At 44.6% G+C, this 26,722-nt stretch overlaps 2 protein-coding genes across 4 annotated transcripts in view; one reads left to right on the top strand and one right to left on the bottom strand.

Annotated features, from left to right (window-relative positions):
• LOC308302113 (mitogen-activated protein kinase kinase kinase kinase 4-like) overlaps nt 1–26,722 on the top strand; it is a 173,742-nt gene that overhangs the window by 88,948 nt on the left and 58,072 nt on the right. For all 3 annotated transcript variants that reach the window (XR_013962934.1, XM_080746309.1, XM_080746308.1), the window contains exons 11-15: nt 7,196–7,268; nt 13,343–13,472; nt 17,494–17,610; nt 19,788–19,916; nt 22,338–22,391. Coding sequence is in view for 2 of the 3 variants with exons in the window: in XM_080746309.1 (XP_080602435.1) it covers nt 7,196–7,268; nt 13,343–13,472; nt 17,494–17,610; nt 19,788–19,916; nt 22,338–22,391 (503 nt within the window). In the remaining variant the exon portion in view is untranslated. The remainder of the gene's footprint in view (nt 1–7,195; nt 7,269–13,342; nt 13,473–17,493; nt 17,611–19,787; nt 19,917–22,337; nt 22,392–26,722) is intronic.
• On the bottom strand, nt 8,188–10,347 carry LOC308301887 (exonuclease 3'-5' domain-containing protein 2-like; the record flags this gene model as incomplete). The annotated part of the gene is made up of 1 exon (XM_080746036.1): nt 8,188–10,347. The coding sequence occupies exon 1, from the start codon at nt 10,165–10,167 to the stop codon at nt 8,188–8,190; it is 1,980 nt and encodes a 659-aa protein (XP_080602162.1). The 5' UTR covers nt 10,168–10,347.

The following is a 26,722-nucleotide window of genomic DNA, read 5'->3' as shown; positions in this document are numbered from 1 at the left end:
CTCACACACACAAGTCAATTCAATGGAGCTTTATTGGCATGAGAAAACATACGTTTACATTGCCAAAGCAAGTATCACAAATACAATAAAAAACAGTTGAAAATGGGGAACATACAGTTATACACACACACACTAGCCTACATTTCCTTGCTATCCCTCCATCTCCTCCCTCCCTCTCTTTCTTTCTTTCTCTCTTTCTCTCTCTCACACACACACACACACACACACACACACACACACTAAACACATTTATTTATCCCTCCAGCCCTCTCTCTCTCTCCCCCTCCCAGATGGGAGGAAAAAAATAGATTAGATTTATAGATTATAAAAAATAAATTGATTCATCTGACGATTATATAGGCTATATATATATATAAAATACAAACTCACTGTAAAGTTGTGGTCTGGGTCTCTGGGAGTGGGATGTGTGCCTTCGATCTCGCTGTGGTTTCCACTCTTCACCGAGTCAGTCAGGGGACTACACAACGCCTCCCCATGCGATGCGTTGTGTGCTTGAGTGTGTTGTTGTTGTTGTGATGATGATGATGATGATGATGATGAGGAAGAATATGTTGTTTGTCACCGCGACCGACTAATTCTTGTGGGGGTCCGCTCACTATCCCGACGGGCCGCTGTTCCGGCTAGCGTGGGCAGGTTTTTAGTTACTGAGGTAAGGTTACTGAGGTGATGATGAACCACAATCGTTTGGAGTGGACCAGGAGGAACCAGGACATCACGGCGTGCGGACAATCGGTCCGGCCGACGGCTAAGCAGCGTGAGGACCGGGACATCGCGGTGCGTGATCGGGACATCGTGGTACGTTGACCAGGACGACTTGACGGCGACCCGCGAAGGAGCCGTATCACGGCGTTTGGAACCGAACCGGCCCGGCTCCGCGTCACCGTTTGGAAGAGCCTGCCCGCTTGGAGTTGATCGGCGTCTAGAGAACCGAACCGGCCCGGCACCGCGACGCCGCTTGGAGAAGCCTGCCCGCTTGGAGTTGATCGGCGTCTAGAGAACCGAACCGGCCCGGCACCGCGACGCCGCTTGGAGAAGCCTGCCCGTTTGGAGTTGATCGGGGACGGGGAGAACCGGCCCGGCGACGCGGCGGCGGCACCGCAGCCAGCACGTTTGAGCCACTTACCCAGCGAACCATCACCGTTTGCCGTTTGGAGCAGTCTGCACCGTTGGAGTTGATTGAGCAGCGCTCAAACGGTGATCATGATAATGATGATGATGAGTAAAATGGATAGTCCCGCTGCTGTTGTAGCGCAGCGTCGCCATCTTTGATGGTGAAGTAGAAATTACAGCGACCCACTCGTTTGTTTGATGTGATGATGATGATGATGAAGCTGCAGAATAATGTAACGATGGGCAGGCAGACTAGAGTTGTTGTTGGTGGGTGATGATGATCACAAGTTTGTGTGTCACAAACACACACCCTGGCTTGGTGGCTTCAGTAGGCTACATAGGTTTCACTTCAGCAGGGGGTACACTAATCTGACAATGGCGCCATCGTGTGGAATAAAGGTGAAATTGACTAGCCTGGACCTTTTATATATACTCTATGGCCTGGACGCACTGGAAAGGCATTTCGTCATAGCAAGTTATTATGAATTTCATATTTGAGCCATTTGAGCCATGGTTTAGCAATATTGTGCTTCATGGGAAGCATTTGTCTTTGTTTTTGGTCACATTACTTGTTGAATATGTGATTTCTGACTTATTTTTTATCACAGAAGCACCAAACTGTGTCACAATATGGATGAGAGTCTAATTAACCTAATTAAGTAATTAAGGCCAAACTCGGGAAACTCGGGGTTGGCACAGCGGTCTATTTGAAATCAAACTCAGGAAACTCGGGGTTGGCACCATATGTGTTAATTTACTATACAGGATAAAAATACAAAAAATAAATCTGCTTTAAGTAGCATGTGAGGGGTCAAACTAGGGGTTTTTCATGATGCTGAATCCATTGCAAATATTTGTTTTGCACGAAAAACATTCCTTGGGCTAAAATCGGACCAACAAAACGATGGTTTAGTGATGAATCGTCACTTTTCACTGTTTTGTGGGGGCCATTTGTCGCCCATGGAAAGTTTTCGTGCAAAACAAATGCTTGCAATGGATTCAGCATCATGAAAAACCCCTAGTTTGACCCCTCACATGTTACTTAACCCATTTAGGCCTAAAATTAATGAATGCTTTAACCAGTGAAAAATAGCAGATATACAAGCTCACAGCGCGGCACCGAGTGCCGCGCTGCAAGCTTGTAGATCTGCTATTTTTGAAGAAAAGTTGTGAAAATGTGTGAAAATCTTTGAATATATGTATTTTCAAAACGAACGTTTGTAACTCAAATTTTGCTTCTGGGTGGTCCCTGGAACTAAATATTTTGAGATGGGGGTCCGTGGTCAAATACATATCATTTTGGGGGTCCTTCACATGAAAAAGTTTGAGAACCACTGACATAGTAGTCTCTCAAGAACAGACTAACTGAGCTCCAGTGAAGTGAAAAGGACCTTTTCTTTGACGATGGCTGGCCAGATTGCTGACATAGAAACATAGTTTTTTTTTCAAAAATCTTAGAAGGATTCAAAAGACACTTATAGAATCGGGTCAAAATTCTAATTTTCAAGATGTTTCAAAAATAGCAGATCTACAAGCTTGCAGCGTGGCACTCGGTGCCGCGCTGTGAGCTTGTAGATCTGCTATTTTTCAATAGTTGAAGCATAAAATAATGAAACACAAAATGTGTACCCGTTCTAAATGGGTTAAAGCAGATTTATTTTTTGTATTTTATCCTGTATAGTAAAGTTAAAGGACAACTCCGCCCTAAATCACTTCTAGGCTCACTTTCCTACTTATATTGATCCCAAAAGACTGTCCATGGGGTCTATTAGGCAGAAATGCCCCTGTTGTCCAGTTTCCCCAGCAGAACCCAGCAGCTCTCATAGCATAGAGTGGAGCCTATTAAGCCTATCGCTTTTACACTATTTGTTTTGGTCAAAAGTGTTTTTATTTTTCATGAATGTGGTACTAGTTGTCATTACAAACACATCCATGTCATTGTTGTCCCACACAAGCCATCACACTCTGCTAAACAGATGTTATGCTTTTATGTGTTTTGCCAAGTCCCGGAAAATATGCCCTGTGATTGGCCAGTACAGTCACGTTGATTGGCACTTGTGACAAATGCTCACCCCAAAACATTATTTATGAGAGTGTGATGGCTTGTGTAGGACAACCAAGGCATGGATGTGTTTGTAATGACAACTATGAAAACATTCATGAAAAGGAAAATCACTTTTGAACACAACAAATAGTGTAAAAGTGATAGGCTTATAAGCTCCACTCTATGCTATGAGAGCTGCTGGGTTCTGCTGGGGAAACTGGACAACAGGGGCATTTCTGCCTAATTCGCCTAATTCACGGCCCGCCCACCTACTTCCGTTTCTCAGTTTTCCCCGGGTGCTGACTTCAATTTAGAAGGGGAAACTATACTGGACTTAAAGCCAACAAATCATTATTTCTAACAGTAAAGTAAATTATAGTGCATTGTGCCGTTTAGTATCTTGTGTTCTTGATCATGCTAGCCGTATTTTATACTTTACTATTCGGAAATTGCATTAAATTTGCGATTTCTGTGCCAACTCCATAGGCTATGGTAGGATTTACCCCTTCAAAACGGGACTTCAGCACCCGTGGGATGCTGAGTGGGCGGGTCGTGAATAGGGCTAATAGACCCCATGGACAGTCTTTTGGGATCAATATAAGTAGGAAAATGAGCCTAGAAGTGATTTAGGGCGGAGTTGTCCTTTAATGGGACACAAACACAAATCAGTTTTTTATGAGGTTTCCCCCGGGAGTTGAATATCAACCTTTTAGTACATATTATTACACACCTTTAGAAACACATTGGTGAAGAAATTTCTTGGTAACGATTTACTTTGCAGATTTTCTTATGTTCCCCTTACTATAATATTACCGGATGTTGTTTTTTTTTTCACAGTGCAGTGTTCCCTCAAACGTATTCCCCACTGGGGGAAAAAAGTCGTTAAAATGTGTGTCTTTGAATATATGTATTTTTTAAGCGAACATTTGTTACCCTAATGTTGCTTCCGGGAGGTCCCTGGAACTATATTTTTACTAGATGTTCCGCCCCAGCATAATGGGTGTCGGGGATGTTATGATTATCACGATAATATTGTGAATCGCACTGCGAGGCGTTGTGAGCCTGTAGATCGGCTATTTTCGGCAAATAAGTTTGGTGTAGAGGGGAAAAAGAGCAGACCAAGTACAGAGTGAACGGTCAAGTTTATTAAGCATTAACGGTGCTGCCTGCCTGCCTGATGAACGTGCTGTCAAACAATGAAAATATATGGAATCTATGAACAGGTTGTGCAGGGGGGTCCCTGCTTCATCTCTCTCTCAACTAAGGGGTCCTTGGCCTCAAAACATTGAAGACCCCTGCTCTACGGTTTGGGAGCCAGGAAAGCAGGGCAGTTTTTTTTCTCCACATTTTTGGGCGTGTTGAAAAAAAAATACCCTCTGTTCAGGGTGAGCCTCCAGTTCAACTTTCATTGGCTTCTAATCACAGGGTGGCGTGTACACACGCATGCACACACACGTGTGCACGCATGCACGCACATGCGCGCTCACACTGTACACACTGTACACATTCACAAACACACATAGTAAAACCCACAAGGCATGCTCTCCGACTCTGTCACTTCCTTGCTTTTCACTGTAAAAGAGAAAAAAAAGGAAAAACAACTCATGAAAGAGAAAGTTGGAGAGAGAGAGAGAGAGAGAGAGAGAGAGAGAGAGAGAGAGAGATTATAAACGCAATAAATAAATGTATTAATGTCACACACTGATGATAGTGCCGTCAAACAAAGTCCTTGAAAAGGTTTAATCTGCAGCAGTTTTATATAATAGCCTACAGTAGGCTAAAGTAGCCTACAGTGGGGGTCCCTGCTTGATATCTCTCTTCTCAGTTAAGGATCCTTGGCCTGTATTGTAGGTTAAATTGTATGAATATAATCCAGGATTATGCCATTTCTAGCCAAAATGTTTTAAAAAACATACAGCAGATCTTCGAGCTCACGGCGCCTTGTGAGCTTGTAGGTCCTCTAGTTAGGTGTGTGCACGAGAGGTATAAATCTGGTTCCTCTCTTTGCAGAGAGAGCAGCAGCAGCAGCAGCAGTAAAACGTTGTGAAATAGTGGCAAATACTTTGGTTTAAATGCTAGCTGTGGATAATATTACCTAATCGGGAGATAATGTCAGGTCGCATGTATACACAGATTGGCCTGTAAGTGGCTTGCCATCCAAGTTGCGTGATTTTAGGACAAAGTCTGTAGGAACAGTGTCCATAAATGTGTTTTGCAAGAATGGGCCTCCTGGTGGCACTAGAAGAGGGCCATGTGAGAAATGAGGGCTGGAGGTTGTGGTTTGGCAGCCAAGGAGTGTGTGCGTGTGCAAAGTGGGGGGCAACGGTGGCGGAGATATGAGTACGGCAAAAAAAAAAAAAAAAAAAAACACAAAAGTGTGACATGATCTGTGACGGACAGACTGACGGACAAACAGACAGACAGCCGGTGGAGGTTTTGATAGTAAGGTTTTGATATCACGCAGGGAACTCCAGTCCAGTGCAGTGACAACAACTGATCACTTCAGAGAACATTAGACAGGGACGTTATAAAGCTTAATGTGGTACTAATCTTGCATTTTTAACCCGTGGGGTCACGGGTACCGTCTGTATCTGCAGTCGTTAGGTTGGGTGTTCACTGCGCTCAGCTGCGGAAGATGCATGTCTGTCTGTCGAGTCGCTACCGAGGGCTTTTTTTGGGGGGAGGTCTGATGGTGCATTCAAGGCGCCTCAGAAACCCAGGATAGAATGAAATACTACTTGAAGAAAAACGATCCGGCCGTGGAGTTTACCGATCCAAGTACATTTTGATACTAATACAGTACTTTTGTACTTTTACTCAAGTACATTTTGAATCCAGGACCTTTACTTGCAACAGAGTACATCTACATTGCAGTATTGATACTTTTACTTAAGTAAAGAATGTGAGTACTTTTTTCCCACCACTGGACTAGAGACAGTCATATTCTTTTGGTTATTTTCATTTTTTTCATTTTACATTATTTTCTTCAAATTAGAATAGTGAAAACAACCGATCTACAAGCTCACAAGATGTCGCATGAAAGGGAAAGTTGGAGAGAAAGAGAGAGAGAGAGAGAGAGAGAGAGAGAGAGAGAGAGAGAGAGAGAGAGAGAGAGAGAGAGAGAGAGCTCAGGAAGGAAGCAGGAAGTGGAATTGCCATCTGTTTCCAATCTTCTGCTAGCTTATAAAAACACACTAATGACTGGGAGACTTTGTGTGTGTGTGTGTGTGTGTGTGTGTGTGTGTGTGTGTGTGTGTGTGTGTGTGTGTGTGTGTGTGTGTGTGTGTGTGTGTGTGTGTGTGTGTGTGTGTGTGTGTGTGTGTGTGTGTGTGGTGTGCGCGTGTGCATGTGTGCGTGTGTGCACGTGCGTTTGCATGTTGGTGGTGTCAAAGCAGCTATCTTCACTTATGTCTTAAAAGATTCTTTAAGTCCGAAACCGAACTTTTCGTCGGAGAGGTCCGGTTCATCTACAAAATGACGTCTCTCGTGACTTCCGATAACTTTCCTCACACGGGTGGCTGGTATCTCCCTTAGAGATATTGTGAGAAGTTCAGTCACTCCAGAGAGAGACTTGGAGTAGAACCGCTGCTCCTACACTTGGAAAGGAGTCAGCTTAGGTGGTTTGGGCATCTAGTACGGATGGTTCTCGAGCGCCTTCCTAGGAAGGTCCTCGATGCACGTCCCACTGGGAGGAGACCCGGACTATACAGTATCTCCACACTGGCTTGGGAACGCCTCAGTATACTCCCTGAGGGAGTGGAGGAAGTTGCTTGGGATAAGGAAATCTGGAATCTCAGTTGGAACTGTTACCCCCGCGACGCGATTCCGGATAAGCGGTTGAAGATGGATGGAAAGATGCACGTTGGAAAGTCACAACTCTCCCACGAAAAGTTTGGTTTCTAAGGGACAATGGACAGGCCTAATGCCTATGTTCTGTTTCGATGTAATGCCATTTCTTTGCTTTTTATTGAAAAAATCTCTCTCTCTCTCTCTGTGTCTCTATGTCTCTCTCCCTTGCAGAAGGACCAGAGTATGAGTACAGTGGCAGTGAGGAAGAGGAGGAGGAGTTGACAGAGGAGGAAGGTGAACCCAGGTATGACATCATCATCATCATCATCTCCTCAGACTCCACCTTAGCTCATAGCATTTACCGTAGCACTTACCCTACCCTCAATGACCGTATTATATCGCCGTTGTCCGATGAAAACCTTGTATGTCCAAAACCGTTCGTTTTGCATTTATCATTTTCAAGTACACAGATCAGCTGTTTTCACTACTTTTGTGCGACGGCCTTGTACAATGAAGCAGGGCTTTACTTCGCGAAAGAACGTACAAATTTGAAACTTGGAGAAACGAGGTTTCCACCCGACAACGACGATATTATTATTATATTATACACATGTAATTGTGGGTTCGCTGAAAGGCGAAACCGGTATGTTATACCAAATCTTTACAGGTCAAGTTTATTCTCCTTAATTACCGACAGTACAAAGGCAGGGCCCTTAGCCAATGAGGAGCAGCGTTCTAGGTGACATCACCACCAACGGTGACATCACCACCAACAAGTGTGACCTGATATTTTTATTTAGTTTTTGTCAGTGTGGGGGGGGGTGCTAGCTTGAGGATCGCCGGAAGGCCTTGGCTTTCATTACCTCTAGGCTAATGTTATTGTTAGAAGCACACACTTCGGCTATTTGGTCGCGAATAAAGGCTGTCCGCTTCCAGAAAAGCATAGATTCAGAGAAAATGGGCTTTATAGTTGGCCATCTGCATTGGATTACATTGAATAAATCTGCGGAAAATAACGGCGGCGATCGCGGTAAACAACGGCGGCCCTCGGACCATATACAGCCTCAATAATCAGCCCACAGGTAAGGACCAAAGCAGTGCGTCGCTAGCCGACAAAAGAGCCGTACTAGGCCTTTTGGCATTTGAAGGGTTATGGGAGTTCCCAGATATGGGCTTATTATTGATGATCTCCATATATGGGCATAAAAGGGACAAGAACATAATTAACTCATGCACTGCCATTTAGACTTCCCTGGCGCTCCTTCCTCTTTTAGTCTCCGTTTCCTCTTTCTGTTTTGTCGCATGTCCATCTCGGGTTGATCCATTATGTTAGGGTAGTAGTCCTCTCCATACTTGCCCAGCAGCGTGCTGTGGTTGTGGTCGACTGACCAAGAGGGGGGCAGGTGGCGGGGCTTCATGGTGGTGAGGAAATGCTGTCTCCATCGACGCTCCAGCTCCATCAGGCCTCGCAGGCCCTTCTCTGGGCTGGCGCTTCGCACCACGTTCAGCCCATGCGGGTTGGGCTTAACGAGAACCCTACGCAGCGCCTCTTCGCTAAGCGGCGGCGCCTCACCCTGCACACCTTCCACCCCGGACTCGCCGTCGCTGTAAAACCCTCTAACGACGGCCTCGAGCTCCTCGCGGCGCTTCTCCGGCAGTCTGTACCCGGCAGGGTACTTGAGAAGGGCGTGAGCGGCATTACATACGCGCCGGGGGGTCTGGGGGGTGTCGTGCTCCTCAGCCAGCTGTTGCCTGAGCACGCCGCGGTGGACATCGGAGGCGGCGTGGCAGTTTCTGCACATCAGCTGGATGTCCTGGGAGGATTGCTTCCAATACCTCCAATACTTCCCATGTCCGGGGAAATAACGTGTGTACTCGCGTGGCACAATGAATTTCTTCCTAGCGTACGCATCAGCTTTGCCACACACAACGCAGAGATTCTTCTTGGGAGCAAGATGGCAATCTTCCTCCAGATCAGAAATATGGCGCACAGAAGGTTTTAGTGGTAACTTTACTATGAGAGGGTTTCCACTCTGGAGCTCTTCTATTCCTTTGGACACAACATACCTGGCATTCTTCTTTCCACAGGTGCCTTGGAACTGGCCCTCTGGGGTAGAAAGTAAGCGGTTTTCATATAAAGGAGATTTCATGCCACCACGTCGCACATCCAGTGGCCTTCTCTTATTCCCACGCGGGTTTGGGACTTGCCGATCTCTAGACGCTGGGCTATCGCATGCGTTCTTTCCGAGTCTCCGTCTCCTCTCTCTAGCTGCGTTTCTCCCCTCTCCGTCTAAATCCAGCCATTGTCTGAAGGGCTCGTCCAGCAGGCCCTGGCATTTGGCAGCCAGCTGAAAGTAGGTGCTCCCAGTAGTTGTCGGGGAGCTGGCTTCAGGATCAAGGCCCAGGAGATGGAAGAACAGGGCGATGGAGACCTGGGCGTCTCTGGCTGCGTAGGTCGTCTGCTCCGGGCTCAGCTGGTCGGCCTCCCAGTCACTGCATCGCAACTCGAGGGATTTGTCCAGGGACACGTTCAACACCTCTGCGGCCAGCGACTTCAGACCGAGGTCATTATTATTCCTTGTAACTTGCCCCCGTCTTAAAGCAAGGTTGCGCAGATCCACCGTGCTCCTCAAAGACAGGCCGCAATCCCGCGTCAGACGCTTCCCGTCTTCGTAGCAGTCCACGCCAACCTTCAGGATACGGGGGTCGCGGAGGACTTTGATCAAGCTGAGTGGGAAGGACCGCTGTCCACGGCGGAAGGACACCAGCCTCACCAGCACACAAAGCCCCGAGTAGGACGCAATCTGCAGAAGGGAGACCGCAGAGGGCTCGCCGTTCACTGAAACCCATTCACAGTCGAGGCCGAGGACTGGGAAGAGGGACAGTTCCTTTTGCAGCGAGGGCCACACGTGGTCCCACTGTTCTTCAGAGCTCACTATCACTGGCTTCACTCCCAGCAGAGCCTCAGGATAGGGCAGCCCGACTGCAGTTGCAGTTTGACAAAAAGCGTCAATCTCCTTTTCCATGGAAGGCAGTGTTTGCGTAGGCTGATGCTCCGAGGCCTTAACTTCCTCTTTGACAGGAGTTGACGATGACACAGGCTCAGCTACTATGTGCGTAGACTGACACACCACAGTCGTAACGTTGCCTTTGTCGGGACACGACACAAGTTGAGCTACTTCCTGGCTACTTCGTGGCATCATCAGAGCTTTCAGTGGGATTCGTCGTCTTGAGAAGGATGGAGAATCGCAAGAGAGGTGCTTGCTTCTGATCTCTCGGTAGATAATGCCAGTCTTATATAATGCTCATTTGTGTACTGTGTGATGTCATACTGATGTCAGCATTGTGATGTCATTGTGAGTGCCTTCGTACAGCCACCCCCGTACAGCCACCCCCAGATTTCCAGTGGAAATCTTGTTGATTGACTGTCACGCTCTGACATCATGCTCTGACATGACTGTGATGCCAGTGAAACCAAATCCCTTTTATGCCCATATATGGTGATCCCTGTGATGCCATCACTGATGGCCAAGACTTGACGCGCTTTTCGCCCTTAGGCGTCTTAAGCCCCTATCATAGTAGGCACCACGGTGATAAGCTATCCACCGCGGTGTAGTCTTAAAAATCGCACCCGTGGGAAGTGAGCGGTGCAAAAATATTTAGGGAGTATGATATACTGTGGACTTCGATTTTCAAGCCTTTTCTTTAAATAATCATGAATGCTTTTCCCTTTTAAATTGAAGATATTAAATAATATTTGTTGACATAGGTTAACATTCATAATATACATCATCAATATAAACCAATTCTATTCAATCATATACATGATGTCATATCTACATCACAATAGATGGTATATAGTACTTTGACTGACAGCGTTCCCTTAGTTTTTCCAGGATGTCCGGACTAGAACTTTTGCACATCGCTCCAATTAACTGTGGAGGCGAACGAGGCATCTAACTCTTTATATCTGTGGTAGTTACTGGGAGAGGAAACCAAAGGGCAAGGTGACCATGGTGGAGCCTTGGAGCAGAGGGGAAGCGTGTGGATACTTATCTTTTCCAAAATAAGTAGAGCTACAGAGAGTCGATCTCCAGAGAGGCGAGAAGAGTCTAGAAGATGAATATTTTAGTTTTTCAAAGTCTGTTCATTTGTATTTTAAACTTGTATTAGCTGTCTGTGAAACCTGTGAAATTATCCACAGTCTGAGTTCTCTTCTCTGATTCCTCTCCGCCATGCTTTGGTGGCAGTGACAAAGAGGAAACATCCAGTAATGTAGACATCTCTTTTGAACCTGTTATGACACTGCAAAGGGTGGAGACCAAGTCTGGTGAGGAGGATGAGGAGATCCTTTCAAAGATCGGACCAAGCTGTATCGCTGGAAAACGGGACATTAATCAGTGGAAGGAGTGTGGAGTGGGCAAAATCAAAATTCTCTTTCACCCTGTCAAACACTTCTACCACATCCTGATGAGGCGTGAGCAGGTGCTGAAGGTGTGTGCCAACCACACCATCTCCCAGGCCATGGAGCTCAAACCCATGAGATCATCAGCTAAGGCCTTAGTCTAGGACCGCCAAAGACTACTCAGAGGGCGAGGGCCAAGTAGAACAGCTGGCAGCTATGTTCAAGACCACTGACTTGACTGAATCTTTCAAGAAGACCTTCTGTAAGTGCTCGAAGAGCATGGACCAGCAGGCTCCGGAAACACAGACCCTGGGCAAGAAGACAAAAGAACCACAGACCCTTGTCGAGGAGATTCCAGAACCACAGACCTTGAGTAAGGATGTTCTAGAAAAAACGATCCTTCTTCAAGATGGTGCAGAACGACAGAGGCCAGAAGATGAATATTTTAGTTTGTCAAGATCTGTTCATCAACAAATTCAATGGCCTAAAGGGTGAACCAATCGGGTGCCTCCGTGTCTATGACATCGCTTTTTTATGATGTATTTTCTGCGGCCTAAACGCGTTCTAAATCAGGGTGAACCAATCAGGTGCCTCTGTGCCTATGAAATCATGGACAAATGAACAGAATCGAAGTGTTTCATTGGTCTAGTTAACTCATGTTATCATCATTAGTGACATCATAATTTTTTTTTCAAAAGCTGTTTATTTGTATTTTAAACTTGTATTAGTTGCCTATCATTTATAACCTGTAAGATTTTCCACAGTCTGTCTAAAAGTGTGGTTATTTTATCGCTAATCAGTGATATTCATCTAATACAATTTTGAAATTCAAATTCAATTGCGGTTTGCACCGCTCAATAATTTTTTATGACGTATTTTATGCGGCCTAAACGCGTTCTAAATCAGGGTGAACCAATCGGGTGCCTCTGTGCCTATGACATCATGGACAGATCAACAGAATCGAAGTGTTTCATTGATCTAGCTAACTCATGTCATCATCATTTGTGACATCATAATTTTGGTAAAAAAGCGGTCTATAGGAGCGGTTTGCACCGCTCAAAAACTTAAATTAAGTCATAAAACTGCAACATTACGTCATTACTCGCGGTGAAGAGCTATCCACCGCGAACTCCGACACATCTCTCTGTTTTTACTTTCAGACAGATCGGCCCATCACCCCGTTCACTGATTGGTCAATCTAGACTAGTCAGTCACAGTGATAGAACTTCACTGTGACTGACTATGATGGCCTCCACTTGTTTTCTCACTTTAGGTGGATTCTAAATTTGCGGTGGTAGGCTCTTCACCGCAGACTCTGATAGGGGCTTTACTGGTGTATTTTGCTTGTTGTAAATCGCTCTGCAGGATTTAAGATCGTCTGCTAAATGCCTAAATTGTAATTGTCGTCATCAGTGTAGAACAGGGGTCTTCAACGTTTTCAGGCCAAGGACCCCTTAGTTGAGAGAGAGATGAAGCAGGGACCCCCACAACCTTTTCATAGATTCCATATCGTTTCATTGTTTGACAGCACAATCATCAGTGTATTTTGGATTCATGTCAATTTGTGTTTTCAGATATTTAACCACTTGAACCGTCAATACTTAATAAACTTGACCTTTCACTCTGTACTTAGTCTGCTCTTTTCCCCCTTTACACCAAACCTCTTTGCCAAAAATAGCCGATCTACAAGCTCACACTGCGAGGTGTTGTGAGCTTGTAGATCGGCTATTTTAGGCTAAAGTTCTCAGAATATGGACGCTATAGGGTTCAAGTGGTTAATATAAAAAAATAGAAAAAAGGTTTCTATCACTCAAAGATTTGGAGGACCCCCTGTGGGAACTCTGGGGACCCCCAAGGGATCCCGGACCCCCTGTTGAAGACCCCTGGTGTAGAATTTAATGAATGAATAGTAATAACGAGAGAGTGTGACTGCTCTGTGCGTGCGTGCGTGCGTGCGTGTGTGTGTGTATCAGTTCCATAGTGAATGTGCCCGGTGAGTGGACGCTGCGGCGGGAGTTCCTACGGCTACAGACGGAGGGTCGCGACGGGAGCAGAGAGGTCGGAGGTCACGCTGGAGGGGGCGCTCTGCAAAGACAACAGCAGGTATAAATATATACCCTATGTCTGGTCCACAACATTAGAACAGCAGGTATAAATATGTACCCTATGTCTGGTCCACAGCATTAGAACAGCAGGTATATATATGTACCCTATGTCTGGTCTACAGCATTAGAACAGCAGGTATAAATATGTACCCTATGTCTGGTCCATAGCATTAGAACAGCAGGTATAAATATATACCCTATGTCTGGTCCATAGCATTAGAACAGCAGGTATAAATATGTACCCTATGTCTGGTCCACAGCATTAGAACAGCAGGTATAAATATGTACCCTATGTCTGGTCCATAGCATTAGAACAGCAGGTATAAATATATACCCTATGTCTGGTCCATAGCATTAGAACAGGAGGTATAAATATATACCCTATGTCTGGTCCACAGCATTAGAACAGCAGGTATAAATATGTACCCTATGTCTGGTCCATAGCATTAGAACAGCAGGTATAAATATATACCCTATGTCTGGTCCATAGCATTAGAACAGCAGGTATAAATATGGACCCTATGTCTGGTCCATAGCATTAGAACAGCAGGTATAAATATGTACCCAGTTGCTCTAGCCTCGGTACCAGTTAGAACCAATCAGTGGATTGGTTTTGTCACTTCTCAGTCTGGCAAGCCTCCATTCGACTTCTATTTCCGAACGCCACCTGTCACGTAGTTGACGTCGTTGCTGATTGGATGTTGTTCCAACGAATCAGAGTAGGGTTATTGTAGCCCCGCACCGCAGACCAATCCGAAGCCGCGAGTGGTTTCCACTCGTTTTCTATATCCCGCCTCTAAACAGGTTGGGATGGAAGTACAATCGGAGGTGGTATAACGAGGTGTGGTGATCGTTACCTCTCCATATGACCTGCTATTTGACCTGAATGTTCAAGCCAGTTTTGAATGAAGCCAGTGAATTGGCATTCCAGACCTGAGTGGCAGTGTCGCGGAAGGTGAATTTATTCATATTTGTTTTAAGTATGGGTGGCACCAGGTCATTGTGTGCACTCCCTCTAGTATTATGGCTGTGAGAGTTGCTCACTCTTTTGAGGTAATCAGTCGATTAATTGGGCACCGAGGGCATGGAGGGCATTTACAATTTGATATGTCAGCCCCAATCGAGGGTATGCGCGTGACATCACTGTTGCTGGAAGTTATGTGGGAACGCCTACTGAGTGGCAAAAAAACGAATTTCTGCCATTGACAGCCCATACATCCAAACAGAAAAGTCCTATCTGAATTTAACAAAGTTAAACTCACCAACATTGTGGCCATACTGAAAGCTTGAATTATCCTCTTTCTATCTGCAAAGTTTTTGTTTCATAGAAATCCACATTCTGTGCAGGTTTTTAGAGTTTGGAAGCACTCGTTTTCAACAGCACAACATCCTGCTGCCTCCTGCATTATGTGCAATTTAGAAACAGGTGGTATGCAGGGCCGTTGAGTGATTTGCAACCAGCACTTCCAAACTCCAATGCTCTAAGTTGCTCAATGTTTTGCCACTCAGTCTAGATTAGGGGGGCGGGTCCCAGTGGACGTGCATACCCTCTATTTCAATTGCTTGACTCTATAGACTCTATAGTGATGTGGTTACTGTAGGTACTGCAACATCTACTGTATGTTACTGTATGATGTGCTACTAAATGTTCTAGCTACTGTATGATGTGCTACTGTATGTTACTGTATGGTGTGGTGTTACTGTAGTTATTAATCATGGTGTTGTGGTATGTTGTAGGTACTGCAGCATCTACTGTATGTTACTGTAGTTATTAATCATGGTGTTGTGGTATGTTGTAGGTACTGCAGCAGCTACTGTATGTTACTGTAGTTATTAATCATGGTGTTGTGGTATGTTGTAGGTACTGCAGCAGCTACTGTATGTTACTGTAGTTATTAATCATGGTGTTGGGGTATGTTGTAGGTACTGCAGCATCTACTGTATGTTACTGTTGTTATTAATCATGGTGTTGTGGTATGTTGTAGGTACTGCAACAGCTACTGTATGTTACTGTAGTTATTAATCATGGTGTTGGGGTATGTTGTAGGTACTGCAGCATCTACTGTATGTTACTGTCGTTATTAATCATGGTGCTGTGGTATGTTGTAGGTACTGCAGCAGCTACTGTATGTTACTGTAGTTATTAATCATGGTGTTGTGGTATGTTGTAGGTACTGCAGCAGCTACTGTATGTTACTGTAGTTATTAATCATGGTGCTGTGGTATGTTGTAGGTACTGTAGCATCTACTGTATGTTACTGTGGTTATTAATAATGGTGTTGTGGTATGTTGTAGGTACTGCAGCATCTACTGTATGTTACTGTAGTTATTAATCTTGGTGCTGTGGTATGTTGTAGGTACTGCAGCATCTACTGTATGTTACTGTAGTTATTAATCATGGTGCTGTGGTATGTTCTAGGTACTGCAGCATCTACTGTATGTTACTGTAGGGATTAATCTTGGTGCTGTGGTGTGTTGTAGGTACTGCAGCATCTACTGTATGTTACTGTAGGTATTAATCTTGGTGCTGTGGTGTGTTGTAGGTACTGCAGCAGCTACTGTATGTTACTGGTTATTAATCATGGTGTTGTGGTATGTTGTAGGTACTGCAGCATCTACTGTATGTTACTGTAGTTATTAATCATGGTGTTGTGGTATGTTGTAGGTACTGCAGCATCTACTGTATGTTACTGTAGTTATTAATCATGGTGTTGTGGTATGTTGTAGGTACTGCAGCATCTACTGTATGTTACTGTAGTTATTAATCTTGGTGCTGTGGTATGTTGTAGGTACTGCAGCATCTACTGTATGTTACTGTAGTTATTAATCTTGGTGTTGTGGTATGTTGTAGGTACTGCAGCATCTACTGTATGTTACTGTAGTTATTAATCTTGGTGCTGTGGTATGTTGCAGGTACTGCAGCATCTACTGTATGTTACTGTAGTTATTAATCATGGTGTTGTGGTATGTTGTAGGTACTGCAGCATCTACTGTATGTTACTGTAGTTATTAATCATGGTGTTGTGGTATGTTGTAGGTACTGCAGCATCTACTGTATGTTACTGTAGTTATTAATCTTGGTGTTGTGGTATGTTGTAGGTACTGCAGCATCTACTGTATGTTACTGTAGTTATTAATCTTGGTGCTGTGGTATGTTGCAGGTACTGCAGCATCTACTGTATGTTACTGTAGTTATTAATCATGGTGTTGTGGTATGTTGTAGGTACTGCAGCATCTACTGTATGTTACTGTAGTTATTAATCATGGTGTTGTGGTATGTTGTAGGTACTGCAGCATCTACTGTATGTTACTGTAGTTATTAATCATGGTGTTGTGGTATGTTGTAGGTACTGCAGCATCTACTGTATGTTACTGTAGTTATTAATCTTGGTGTTGTGGTATGTTGTAGGTACTGCAGCATCTACTGTATGTTACTGTAGTTATTAATCATGGTGTTGTGGTAATCTTGGTGCTGTGGTATGTTGCAGGTACTGCATCTACTGTATGTTACTGTAGTTATTAATCTTGGTGTTGTGGTATGTTGCAGGTACTGCATCTACTGTATGTTACTGTAGTTATTAATCTTGGTGTTGTGGTATGTTGCAGGTACTGCATCTACTGTATGTTACTGTAGTTATTAATCTTGGTGCTGTGGTATGTTGCAGGTACTGCATCTACTGTATGTTACTGTAGTTATTAATCTTGGTGCTGTGGTATGTTGCAGGTACTGCATCTACTGTATGTTACTGTAGTTATTAATCATGGTGCTGTGGTATGTTGCAGGTACTGCATCTACTGTATGTTACTGTAGTTATTAATCTTGGTGCTGTGGTATGTTGCAGGTACTGCATCTACTGTATGTTACTGTAGTTATTAATCTTGGTGCTGTGGTATGTTGCAGGTACTGCATCTACTGTATGTTACTGTAGTTATTAATCTTGGTGCTGTGGTATGTTGCAGGTACTGCATCTACTGTATGTTACTGTAGTTATTAATAATGGTGTTGTGGTATGTTGCAGGTACTGCAGCAGCACAGGCAACAGCTGGCGGAGCAGGAGCGATACAAGCAGCAGCTGCTGGCCGACAGACACAAGAGGATCCAGCAGCAGCACGAGCAACGGCAGAAACTGGAAGATGTACGTGTACGTACACTATGAACCACGTCAAGGCTGGGCAGTAAACCCACCCATCTAAACTTATAGCGTACCGAAGTACAGACCAGGGACGTGCTGGGCCCCTGATTCAGCCCGGGAAAAAGAGTTGGAGAGGCCCTCATTTATTTATTTTTTAGTTATATTTCGTCGTCGTTGCGTGGAAACCTTATATGTCCAAAACCGTTTGTTTTGTATTTTTCATTTTAAAAATGATTTAAACGAGTGAAAACAGCCGATCTACAAGCACACAGCGCAGAGGCGTTGTGTGCTTGTAGATCTGCTGTTTTCACTACTTTTGTGCGACGGCCTTGTATGATGAAGCAGGGGTTTGCTTTGCGATAAAATTTACAAATTTGAAACTTGGAGATACAAGGTTTCTGCCCGACATTTTTTTCCTAATGGCCGGCCTGGACCGGCCGGGAATGAACCGGCCTTTCGGGAGTTGTCCCACTTTTCCCAATGGCCAGCACGTCCCTGGTTCAGACCCTAAGCCTAATCCTAAATAACATTGGGCCATCTTCATATCATCTCATATAAGCATTTTTGATCCAAAAATGTACAAACTGTCTCTGCGATATTGTCGGGGAGGTGGCTCTGTATGGTGTATGATAGTCATTCACTCATATTTGATACAGTCTGAATTTAACTAATTCGGCGGCAGTACTATTAGCTTTTTCTCGCCGTCAGTAGATTCTTAACTCATTCTGTGCCTATCCCGAACATGTTCGGGATATGTTCAATCCAAAACTGGTCCTGGCTCGTCCTACGCTAGCCAGCTAGCCATTTTACATGGTCCGACGATACTTTCCATTAAAAATGGTTTAAAATACATTTTTGAGACCCCCAATGTTCACCGAATGTTCAGCGCCGCTTCCAGAACGTAGTCCAGTGTGCCTATCCCGAACATGTTCGGGATTTTTAATGAAATGAATAAAATGATCCGAGGCCTTCTGAAGCCTGAGCCTAAATTTAAAATCCAGTGGTCCAAATCCTGGGGAAGCCATGCCGGCCGTGAGCCGCGAACGTAGCCGCGAATCGCCGCCGAATCCAATGAAAAACCACATCTTTGGAGGCCCATATCTCTGGATTGTGTTTTTAGGGATGTGGCGCGAGGTTTATTTACGGCGAAATCGCAGAAAAATTATCTTTAAAATTACAAAATGGGAATAGCTATTCTGTTAGCATTATCATCCGGGACCTTTCCATGACGTGCACGAACGTGAGCACGCGCGTCACTGCAACGTGAGCCCCCGGATGCTAATGCAGTCCCCTATGGGAGAAAGTCTGGCATTCTTTGGTGCCCTCTAGGGGCTGGCATTGGAAGCGTTAATATCCATGTGAGTCAAACATCCGAGATCATTTGTTTATTTTTTGGAACACAGTTCTTATTTTTGACACAGGTAGGACGTGCAAATTACATCAGACTTCAGTGCTCTATAATAGCCAGGGGCCTTAGGGAGTTTTCGTGCTAATCAATCAAAAAGCGCCACATTTTGCACAGATGTAGCCCAGGGCATGCTCTAATGAATTAGTAGAGTAGGGGTCGCCACAGCAGCCAAATCAAGTTGGGCTCCCATTGACTTTCTATACAGTATACTACAGGAGGGGAAAAAATCTGCTTTAAGTAGCATGTGAGGGGTCTAACTAGGGGTTTGTCATGATTCTGAATCCATTGCAAGCATTTGTTTTGCACAAAAAAAAAGAAAAAAAAATATTTTATTTGGGCTACAAATGGCCCCACAAAACACCCACATCACTAAACCATTGTTTACCGTTGTGGGGCCCTTTGTAGCCCAAGGAATGTTTTGTGTGCAAAGCAAATGCTTGCAATGGATTCAGAATCATGACAAACCCCTAGTTAGACCCCTCAAATCCTACTTAAAGCAGATTTTTTTCTGGGTATTTTCCTCCTCCTGTATAGAAAGTCGATGGGACCCCACTCTGGCGACCCCAAAGTTGGCAGACTCGGCGCCCTAGCTAAATCATTAGAGCATGCCCTGGGCTACATCTGTGCAAAATGTGTCGCTTTTAGACAGATTAGCACAAAATTACTATTCTATCTCCCTAAGGCCTCCGACTATAACCCACAATCAACACAAAACAATGTGAATAGATTGTAATGAGGTTGTGTGTTTGTATTGTCGTCTATAACACTCCAGCAGCGTCAGTTGACGGAGTCCGCCTTCCAATGGGCGGAGCTTCAGGAGATCCTGCTGGTGGAGGAGGCGGACCTCCAGGACAACAGGATCCTATTGGACGACAGGAGCAAGAGGAGCGACAGGAAACGGGTAAGGCTGAAGCAAAGATTATTCAACACATTACACACGTACGGCATAGTGTCATCAGCGTGTCATAGCTGGACTTTCACGAAAATATTTATAACAATTATGTTAAGCCTAGAACCAAGCCATCCAGGATGTCATTGAATCATGACCATGAAACCTTTGTTTCTGTGAAAAGAACATTTTGAAAATTGCTAAACAAAGGGTATTTATTGCCACCGTACGGGTCACAGATTAGTATGTGAATCGTCACAGCTTGTCCGTCAGTATGTACTGTATCGCTGTCTGTCTGTCACGCCTGACACTGTGGTTCTATGGGTTTGTCGCTCTGACATCATGCTCTGGCGTCGCTGTGATGTCAGAGGAACCACTCTTAACTCATGTACCACCTCCCCCGATAGTCCGGATAAAATCCCTATGTTCTTCTCCGCCGGGCCCGATAATCCTGAGACTTTTATATGCTTTGATCACTATAAAACAAAAGTATAATCGCTGTTTATCACCCATCTGGACTGTTTATCACCCTCGGAGAACAGTTTACTGTCGCATTTCTGGTTTCCGGTATCCGGCGGGAACGGAGCTTCCGTTAGCTTTCATGTAAACAGTAGAAGAGGCTGATGGAAAGGTCTTTTTTCAATCAGATTTTTTTTTATTAGAAAGCTGTGATGGGGTGTAAACACGCCTAGTGCACATTGTGCGCGCACATCTCGCACGTGCCCATGTTAACTCATTTGGTGCCAGCGCCCTCTAGGGGCCATAGAATGCCAGGGTATCTCTCATAGGCGAGCGCTTTAGCTTCCAGGACCTCACCTTCCAGGACCTCACATGCTCACGTTCATGCACGTCATGGAAATGTCCCGGATAATAATGCTAACAGAATGGCTATTCCCATTTTGTCATCATTTTTGTCATCATTTTTGGGCGATTTCGCCGTAAATAAACCTCACGCCGCTTCCCTAAAGACACAATCCAGAGATATAAGCCTTCAAAGATGCGGTCTTTCATTGGATTAGGCGGAGATTGGCGATTTCGTTCGCAAATAACGGCCGGGCGGGAGGTTGCTAGCTTTCGGCTAGTAGCTAGAAAAATCAGGCCAGGCTTCAGAAGGCCTCTTATCATTTTTATTCATTTCATTAAATATCCCGGACTAGTTCGGGATAGGCACCCTGGAATACTTTGCGCCGCCTACAATGAACATTGGGTGAACATTGGGGGGGTCTAAACTTTATTTTAAACCATTTTCAATGGAATATATCGTCGGACAGAGTAGAATGGCTAGCTGGCTAGCGGCTAGCGAGCCGGGACCACCCACGTTGCTCCAAGCAGCTCGGGGTAAGTAAAATAGCAAAATTGTTTTTGATCCCGAATATCCCGAACTAGTTCGGGATAGGCACTCAAAGAGTTAAAAGGTAAGGACACCGCGGCAGTTGATGATTTTTTTCGTAATTTGTTTAATTATTATTAATATTATTATTATTATTTTTCAATATTAATGTCCTACTTTATCATTCAATATTGTCGCACAAAACTATTGAATCCGCATACGCTTTTTTACAGTCTATGGATTTGCCGCTCTGACATCACTGTGATGTCAGGGAAACCACACTAAAAGAATCCCTGTTATGCCCATATATGGAGATCCCTGTGTGTGTGTGCGTGTGCGTGTGCGTGTGCGTGCGCGTGTGCGTGCGTGCGTGCGCGTGCGTGCGTGCGTGCGTGCGTGCGTGCGTCAGAGAGGTATCTGGACTGTCATTGGACTCATCACACATATGAGTCAGAAGCCATTAAGTTCAACATACTTAATGAATGTGTCCACATGCTCCGTTTCACTTCAGTGTGACTGCATTACCACACTGTCACGTGGAAACAGTGACATACAGTGACAGAGACGACATACAGCATGGTTTAAGTGGTTAAACAGATTTGTTTTAATGCTGTATTAACTATAAAGCTAATTAAAAAAATATACCTTTTTGAGGCATGAGTTTGCTTGCAGCCAGTTCCTAAAAAAATATTAGGCTGTAGTGAAATATTAATAATTAAGGGCGTTGGCTGACATTTAGGACACACTGAATATTTGAACTCGTAGTGCTGTCTGAGACCTGGGCGTACACTAACCGACATTGGCAGGTGTGTATGTGTGTGTGTGTGTGTGTGTGTGTGTGTGTGTGTGTGTGTGTGTGTGTGTGTGTGTGTGTGTGTGTGTGTGTGTGTGTGTGTGTGTGTGTGTGTGTGTGTGTGTGTGTGTGTGTGTGTGTGTGTGTGTGCGCATGTGAACGTGAATGTCCACATGGGTGCGTCGCAAAGCACTCACACTCACAGCGCAACAAGCTTGTAGTATATTGACTATTTCTGGCTTTAGGATTTGGGATAAGGTGTTGATGAAAGTGTGTGCGCGCGTGTGTGTGTGTGTGTGTGTGTGTGTAGGATCATTCTGGCAGACTACAGAGCAGTGATCCTGTGGACTCCACATCCGATCAGGTACAGCAAACCTTTACTCTCATCTCTCCATCCTTTTCTCTCCTTACCCTTTATCCTTCCCTTTATTTTCTCCTTTGTATTTAATTTACTGTTGAACTATGTGTGGGACACATCCGGTAATCGTGTAGAGCAGGGGTCTTCAACGTTTTCAGGCCAAGGACCCCTTAGTTGAGAGAGAGATGAAGCAGTGACAGGACAGGGATAGATTTCCTATAGTTTCATTGTTTGACGGCACGATCATCAGTGTATTTTGGATTCATGTCAATTTGTGTTTTCATATATTTAACCACTTGAACCGTACTTTTAAAACTTGACCTTTCACTCTGTACTTTGTCTGCTCTTTTTCCCCTCCACCAAAGCTCGTTGCCAAAAATAGCAGATCTACAAGCTCACAACGCCTCGCGCTGCGAGGCGTTGTGAGCTTGTAGATCTGCTATTTTTGGCTAAAGTTATCCGAATATGGACTCTAGGGTTCAATTGGTTAATATAAAAAAAGGAGAAAAAAGGTTTCTATCACACAAAGATTTGGAGGACCCCCTGTAGACTCCCTAGGGGTCCCGGACCCCCTGTTGAAGACCCCAGGTGTAGAGAACAGCCGACATGCAAGCTCACGTCGCAGAAGCGACCGTTGTGAGCTTGCAGATCAGTGATCACACTCTTGAGTCTGCTTGGCTCGGCTCGGCTGCGACGCCGGAACTGCCGCCCACCTTCTGTGCAATGCATGATGGAACGCTGGAAACTTGTGGATGGTCAGAGTGAACACTGTCATCCACCTGACTGGAGAACAGTTGTTAAAAATACACTGTTTACAGTTGTAGCTATAGCTGCTCAGTGTGCCCAGTGTGAATGGCCCTTTACACAGCATATACTGTATGTAGCTGTGTATCTTGTATCTGAAGACTGGGACCTGCTCAGCTTTGTGGTATAGCTTTGTAGCCGCTTTAGCTCTTGTAGCAGCTTCAAACGTGGCGTCAGTTGTGCCTTTGTGTGTTCATGTCGCTGGCGTCCGTTGAACAAGAATGGTAGAGACATCTGGATACAGTGACATCAGCTGTCTCTTAATCCAGAGCATCTTACAATCAGCAAGGTAATACATCCCTACTACTAATTCAGAGCGATTATTTTTCGATTATTCCGCGATAGAATCACATTTACACTGCTTCTAAAGACTCCACCTTTTGCACAAAAAACGCACATTTTTACCCGAATGTTCTTAGCTGCTTCTCCTGAAGCTATGGTATTTGCACGATGTACACTTTGTACAAAAGTAATGTGTAAATTTACTGAGCATATCTTTCCCGGAAGTTCTCCTACGCAATTTTCGTCACGAAAGTATCAGGTTACAGTTTGCTTCAAGCCTCAAGAAGCGACGCAGCGAGACTGCCCCCCCCCCCCCCTTCCTCCGAGAGAGAGGGAGAGGGAGAGGGAGAGGGAGGGAGGGAGACAGTGAGCTGGAATATAGGCTACCCCTCTCCCACTACTTACATTGCGCGTGGAATGGATCCAAGTACAACATTAACCTCTATGCTGGATGTGTGAATCACCTAAAAACAGCGATGTTTGACGAGACACACGTGTGTTTGTGTAGTCCGTTAATAACAAGCATGGTACGTTGGTAGCGATACTTTTGATACTTTTGTACTTTTACTTGAGACCTGAAGTTGGGAAGTGTTACCGAATATGTGTCGTGTTTCTATGCGAGTCTAGAACGTAACTCGACAAGTGTTATCCTTATGCATAGATTAAAAGCTGCCATTTAATTTGCCTTGATGTTGAAAGTGAACACGTAACGTGTGAAATCAGTGGTGGACATTTTAGACTGAAGTAAAAGTATCAATGAGCAGAGTGAGACCAGCACAACAGAACAGAGTAGCTCAAACGGGACCAATAGTTTGTCAATAGACAGTGTCCACTCTTGCTGTAGCCTCACGTAACCCATGAGTCCCTGCATGGGCTATAGTGCGCACACATGACAGATTTGGTGAGAGGCTGATAGCCTATTCATTCACTTCACCTATATACCCAGACAGTACAGCGACATAACGCCGATACCTACTCAACCTCTGTAACAAAGGAGGTTTGCTCATTGGGATGATGCATTTGCGACGTCGCTTGCCACACGGCACGGATATTTTTAAATTTTCAACATGTTACACCCATAGAGTTATAATAAGTAGGTTACACCACGGACAACCGCTTTTCGCTTGCGTCGCATGTGTGAGTGAGTGAATGAGTGAGTGTGCGTTCATGCCTCGGAGATAGAGAGAGCACAGATACAGACAGCGTCTATAAAGCTGCGTGAGTATGATGTTTTAAGCATTGTTTCCCAAGTACTGTGTGGGTCTCGACCCACGGGTGGCTCGCGAAATGGGACTGTGTGTGTGTGCCAATGCTGTGTATTGTAACTGTGTCTTCTATTGCAAACAGTGCTAAACTCTTCAATCAATCAATCAGTCTAGATACAACAACCTCGCAAATTTGCCTACAGCCCCCCACCCCCCCACCACTCAAAAGTCCTCAATTCAACATATAGGCTACGTCAGTAAAAGTACAAAAGTATTGACTGTCAGCCCAGACTACACTGGACACCTTACACAATTGTTCCTGTTTCCTGAGTTATTGGTGTCCGACCAAGTGTGCCTTTTTGTTCATGATGGATATTGACAATAAGGTATTGAAAACATTTTAATCTGAATTAAAACCTAAACCCTTATGTTGATCAAATATAGAGCAGTCCTGCCTGAGCGCCCCTAAACCCCTTATGTTGATCAAATATAGAGCAGTCCTGCCTGAGCGCCCCTAAACCCCTTATGTTGATCAAATATAGAGCAGTCCTGCCTGAGCGCCCCTAAACCCCTTATGTTGATCAAATATAGAGCAGTCCTGCCTGAGCGCCCCTAAACCCCTTATGTTGATCAACTATAGAGCAGTCCTGCCTGAGCGCCCACAGGGCGCGAAGCCTTTCTAGTCAATACAATCAGCAAGGTAATACATCAATACATCAACTGCATAGACATATCAATCTAGACAAAAATAATATAGGTAGACCAGATCATAGGTAGTAAAAAAAGCTTAAAAAACTGAAAAATCCTATCTAGCTTTCATGTTCATAGGGGGGTAGAACAGTGTTACGGTAAGTGATATGGGTGGAGTCTGAAGAGGTGAGTCTTCAGACCACGGCGGAAGCTAGGGAGTGGGTCCGTTGATCTAAGTGCAACGAGCTCACGGCATGGCACGCTCCGAGCTTTTTCGATCAGCTATTTCCGCTACGAATACAGGTGTGCCTTGAGATTTGGTGTTGGAAAGGGCACAAAAAAGTAGGACACTAGAAGACTGTGCGCTTTGTGGGGCGCGCGTTCACGGGAATTGATTCTCAACCATGTTGAGACACGGTGGCATACAGGAAGTGTAGATTTGTTGATCAAAATTATGATGCAATGGATTGATAACTAGTTTGAGGCATTTCTCTCTCTCTCTCTCTCTCCCTCCCTCTGTCTGTCTGTGTTTTGAATCAAGCTGACATTGCAATGATGTCACACAGCAGGGCTAAAGATTCAATGGAAATTCTTGCATTCGTTGGGAACACATACGTAAGATGGCTGCCATGCAGCTTGACGTTTCACTGTGCTGTCATGGGAAGAAGCACACTGAGAACGCCGTTGTCTCACCGTGACAAAGACATTGTTCTGTTCAGTGCTTCTCCATTTTCACCCCCTTTTTTGCTTAAATTGTAGAAATACCACAATGCAGAAATAGTCTAGCACAGGTAAAAGTAAGCTACGTAAGGGATATCAGTAATTGTGCAAAATTACTACTAACTAAAGTTTTTCATATTATTGTAATGTCAAAAATGCAATATTTGCCACTGAGATGTAGTGGAAATACTCAAGTGCAGTAGGCTTACTTGAGTAAATGTACTTATTTACTTCCCACCACTGAGTCAGCACCATTGTTTTGTTGAGCTACTTTGGCTATTTATTGTTGCACATTCCTAGCGTGTGACTGAGCTCTTCTCGTTCCTATGAAGACATCGTTCAAATTGTTACGCAGATGTTGTCATTCATTTGCTCCAGTCCTTGTGGTGTTATGGCTCAGCATTGTTACGTGTGTGTTCCGCTGTTCCCAGAAACAAACTCAGATTACACGCGGTCATATATTTATCCTGTTATGTAAGAGTGTTGTGGACTGATTGTATGAGGCTTTGTCATGATGGAGGTGCAGTGCAAAAGGGTGTATGTTTTGTTAGTTTGAGTTTTGTTTGTTTTGTCCTGTTTTGTCGATAGGGTTAGGTTCGTTTTAGTCTTACTGTTAGGAACATGTCTTGATTGTTT

Source organism: Nannobrachium achirus (assembly GCF_963921795.1).
Source record: "Nannobrachium achirus genome assembly, chromosome: 17".
In the NCBI taxonomy this organism is placed as follows: domain Eukaryota; kingdom Metazoa; phylum Chordata; class Actinopteri; order Myctophiformes; family Myctophidae; genus Nannobrachium; species Nannobrachium achirus.
The sequence above is the reverse complement of the archived record's forward strand: the minus strand, read 5'-3'. Positions and strand labels throughout refer to the sequence as shown.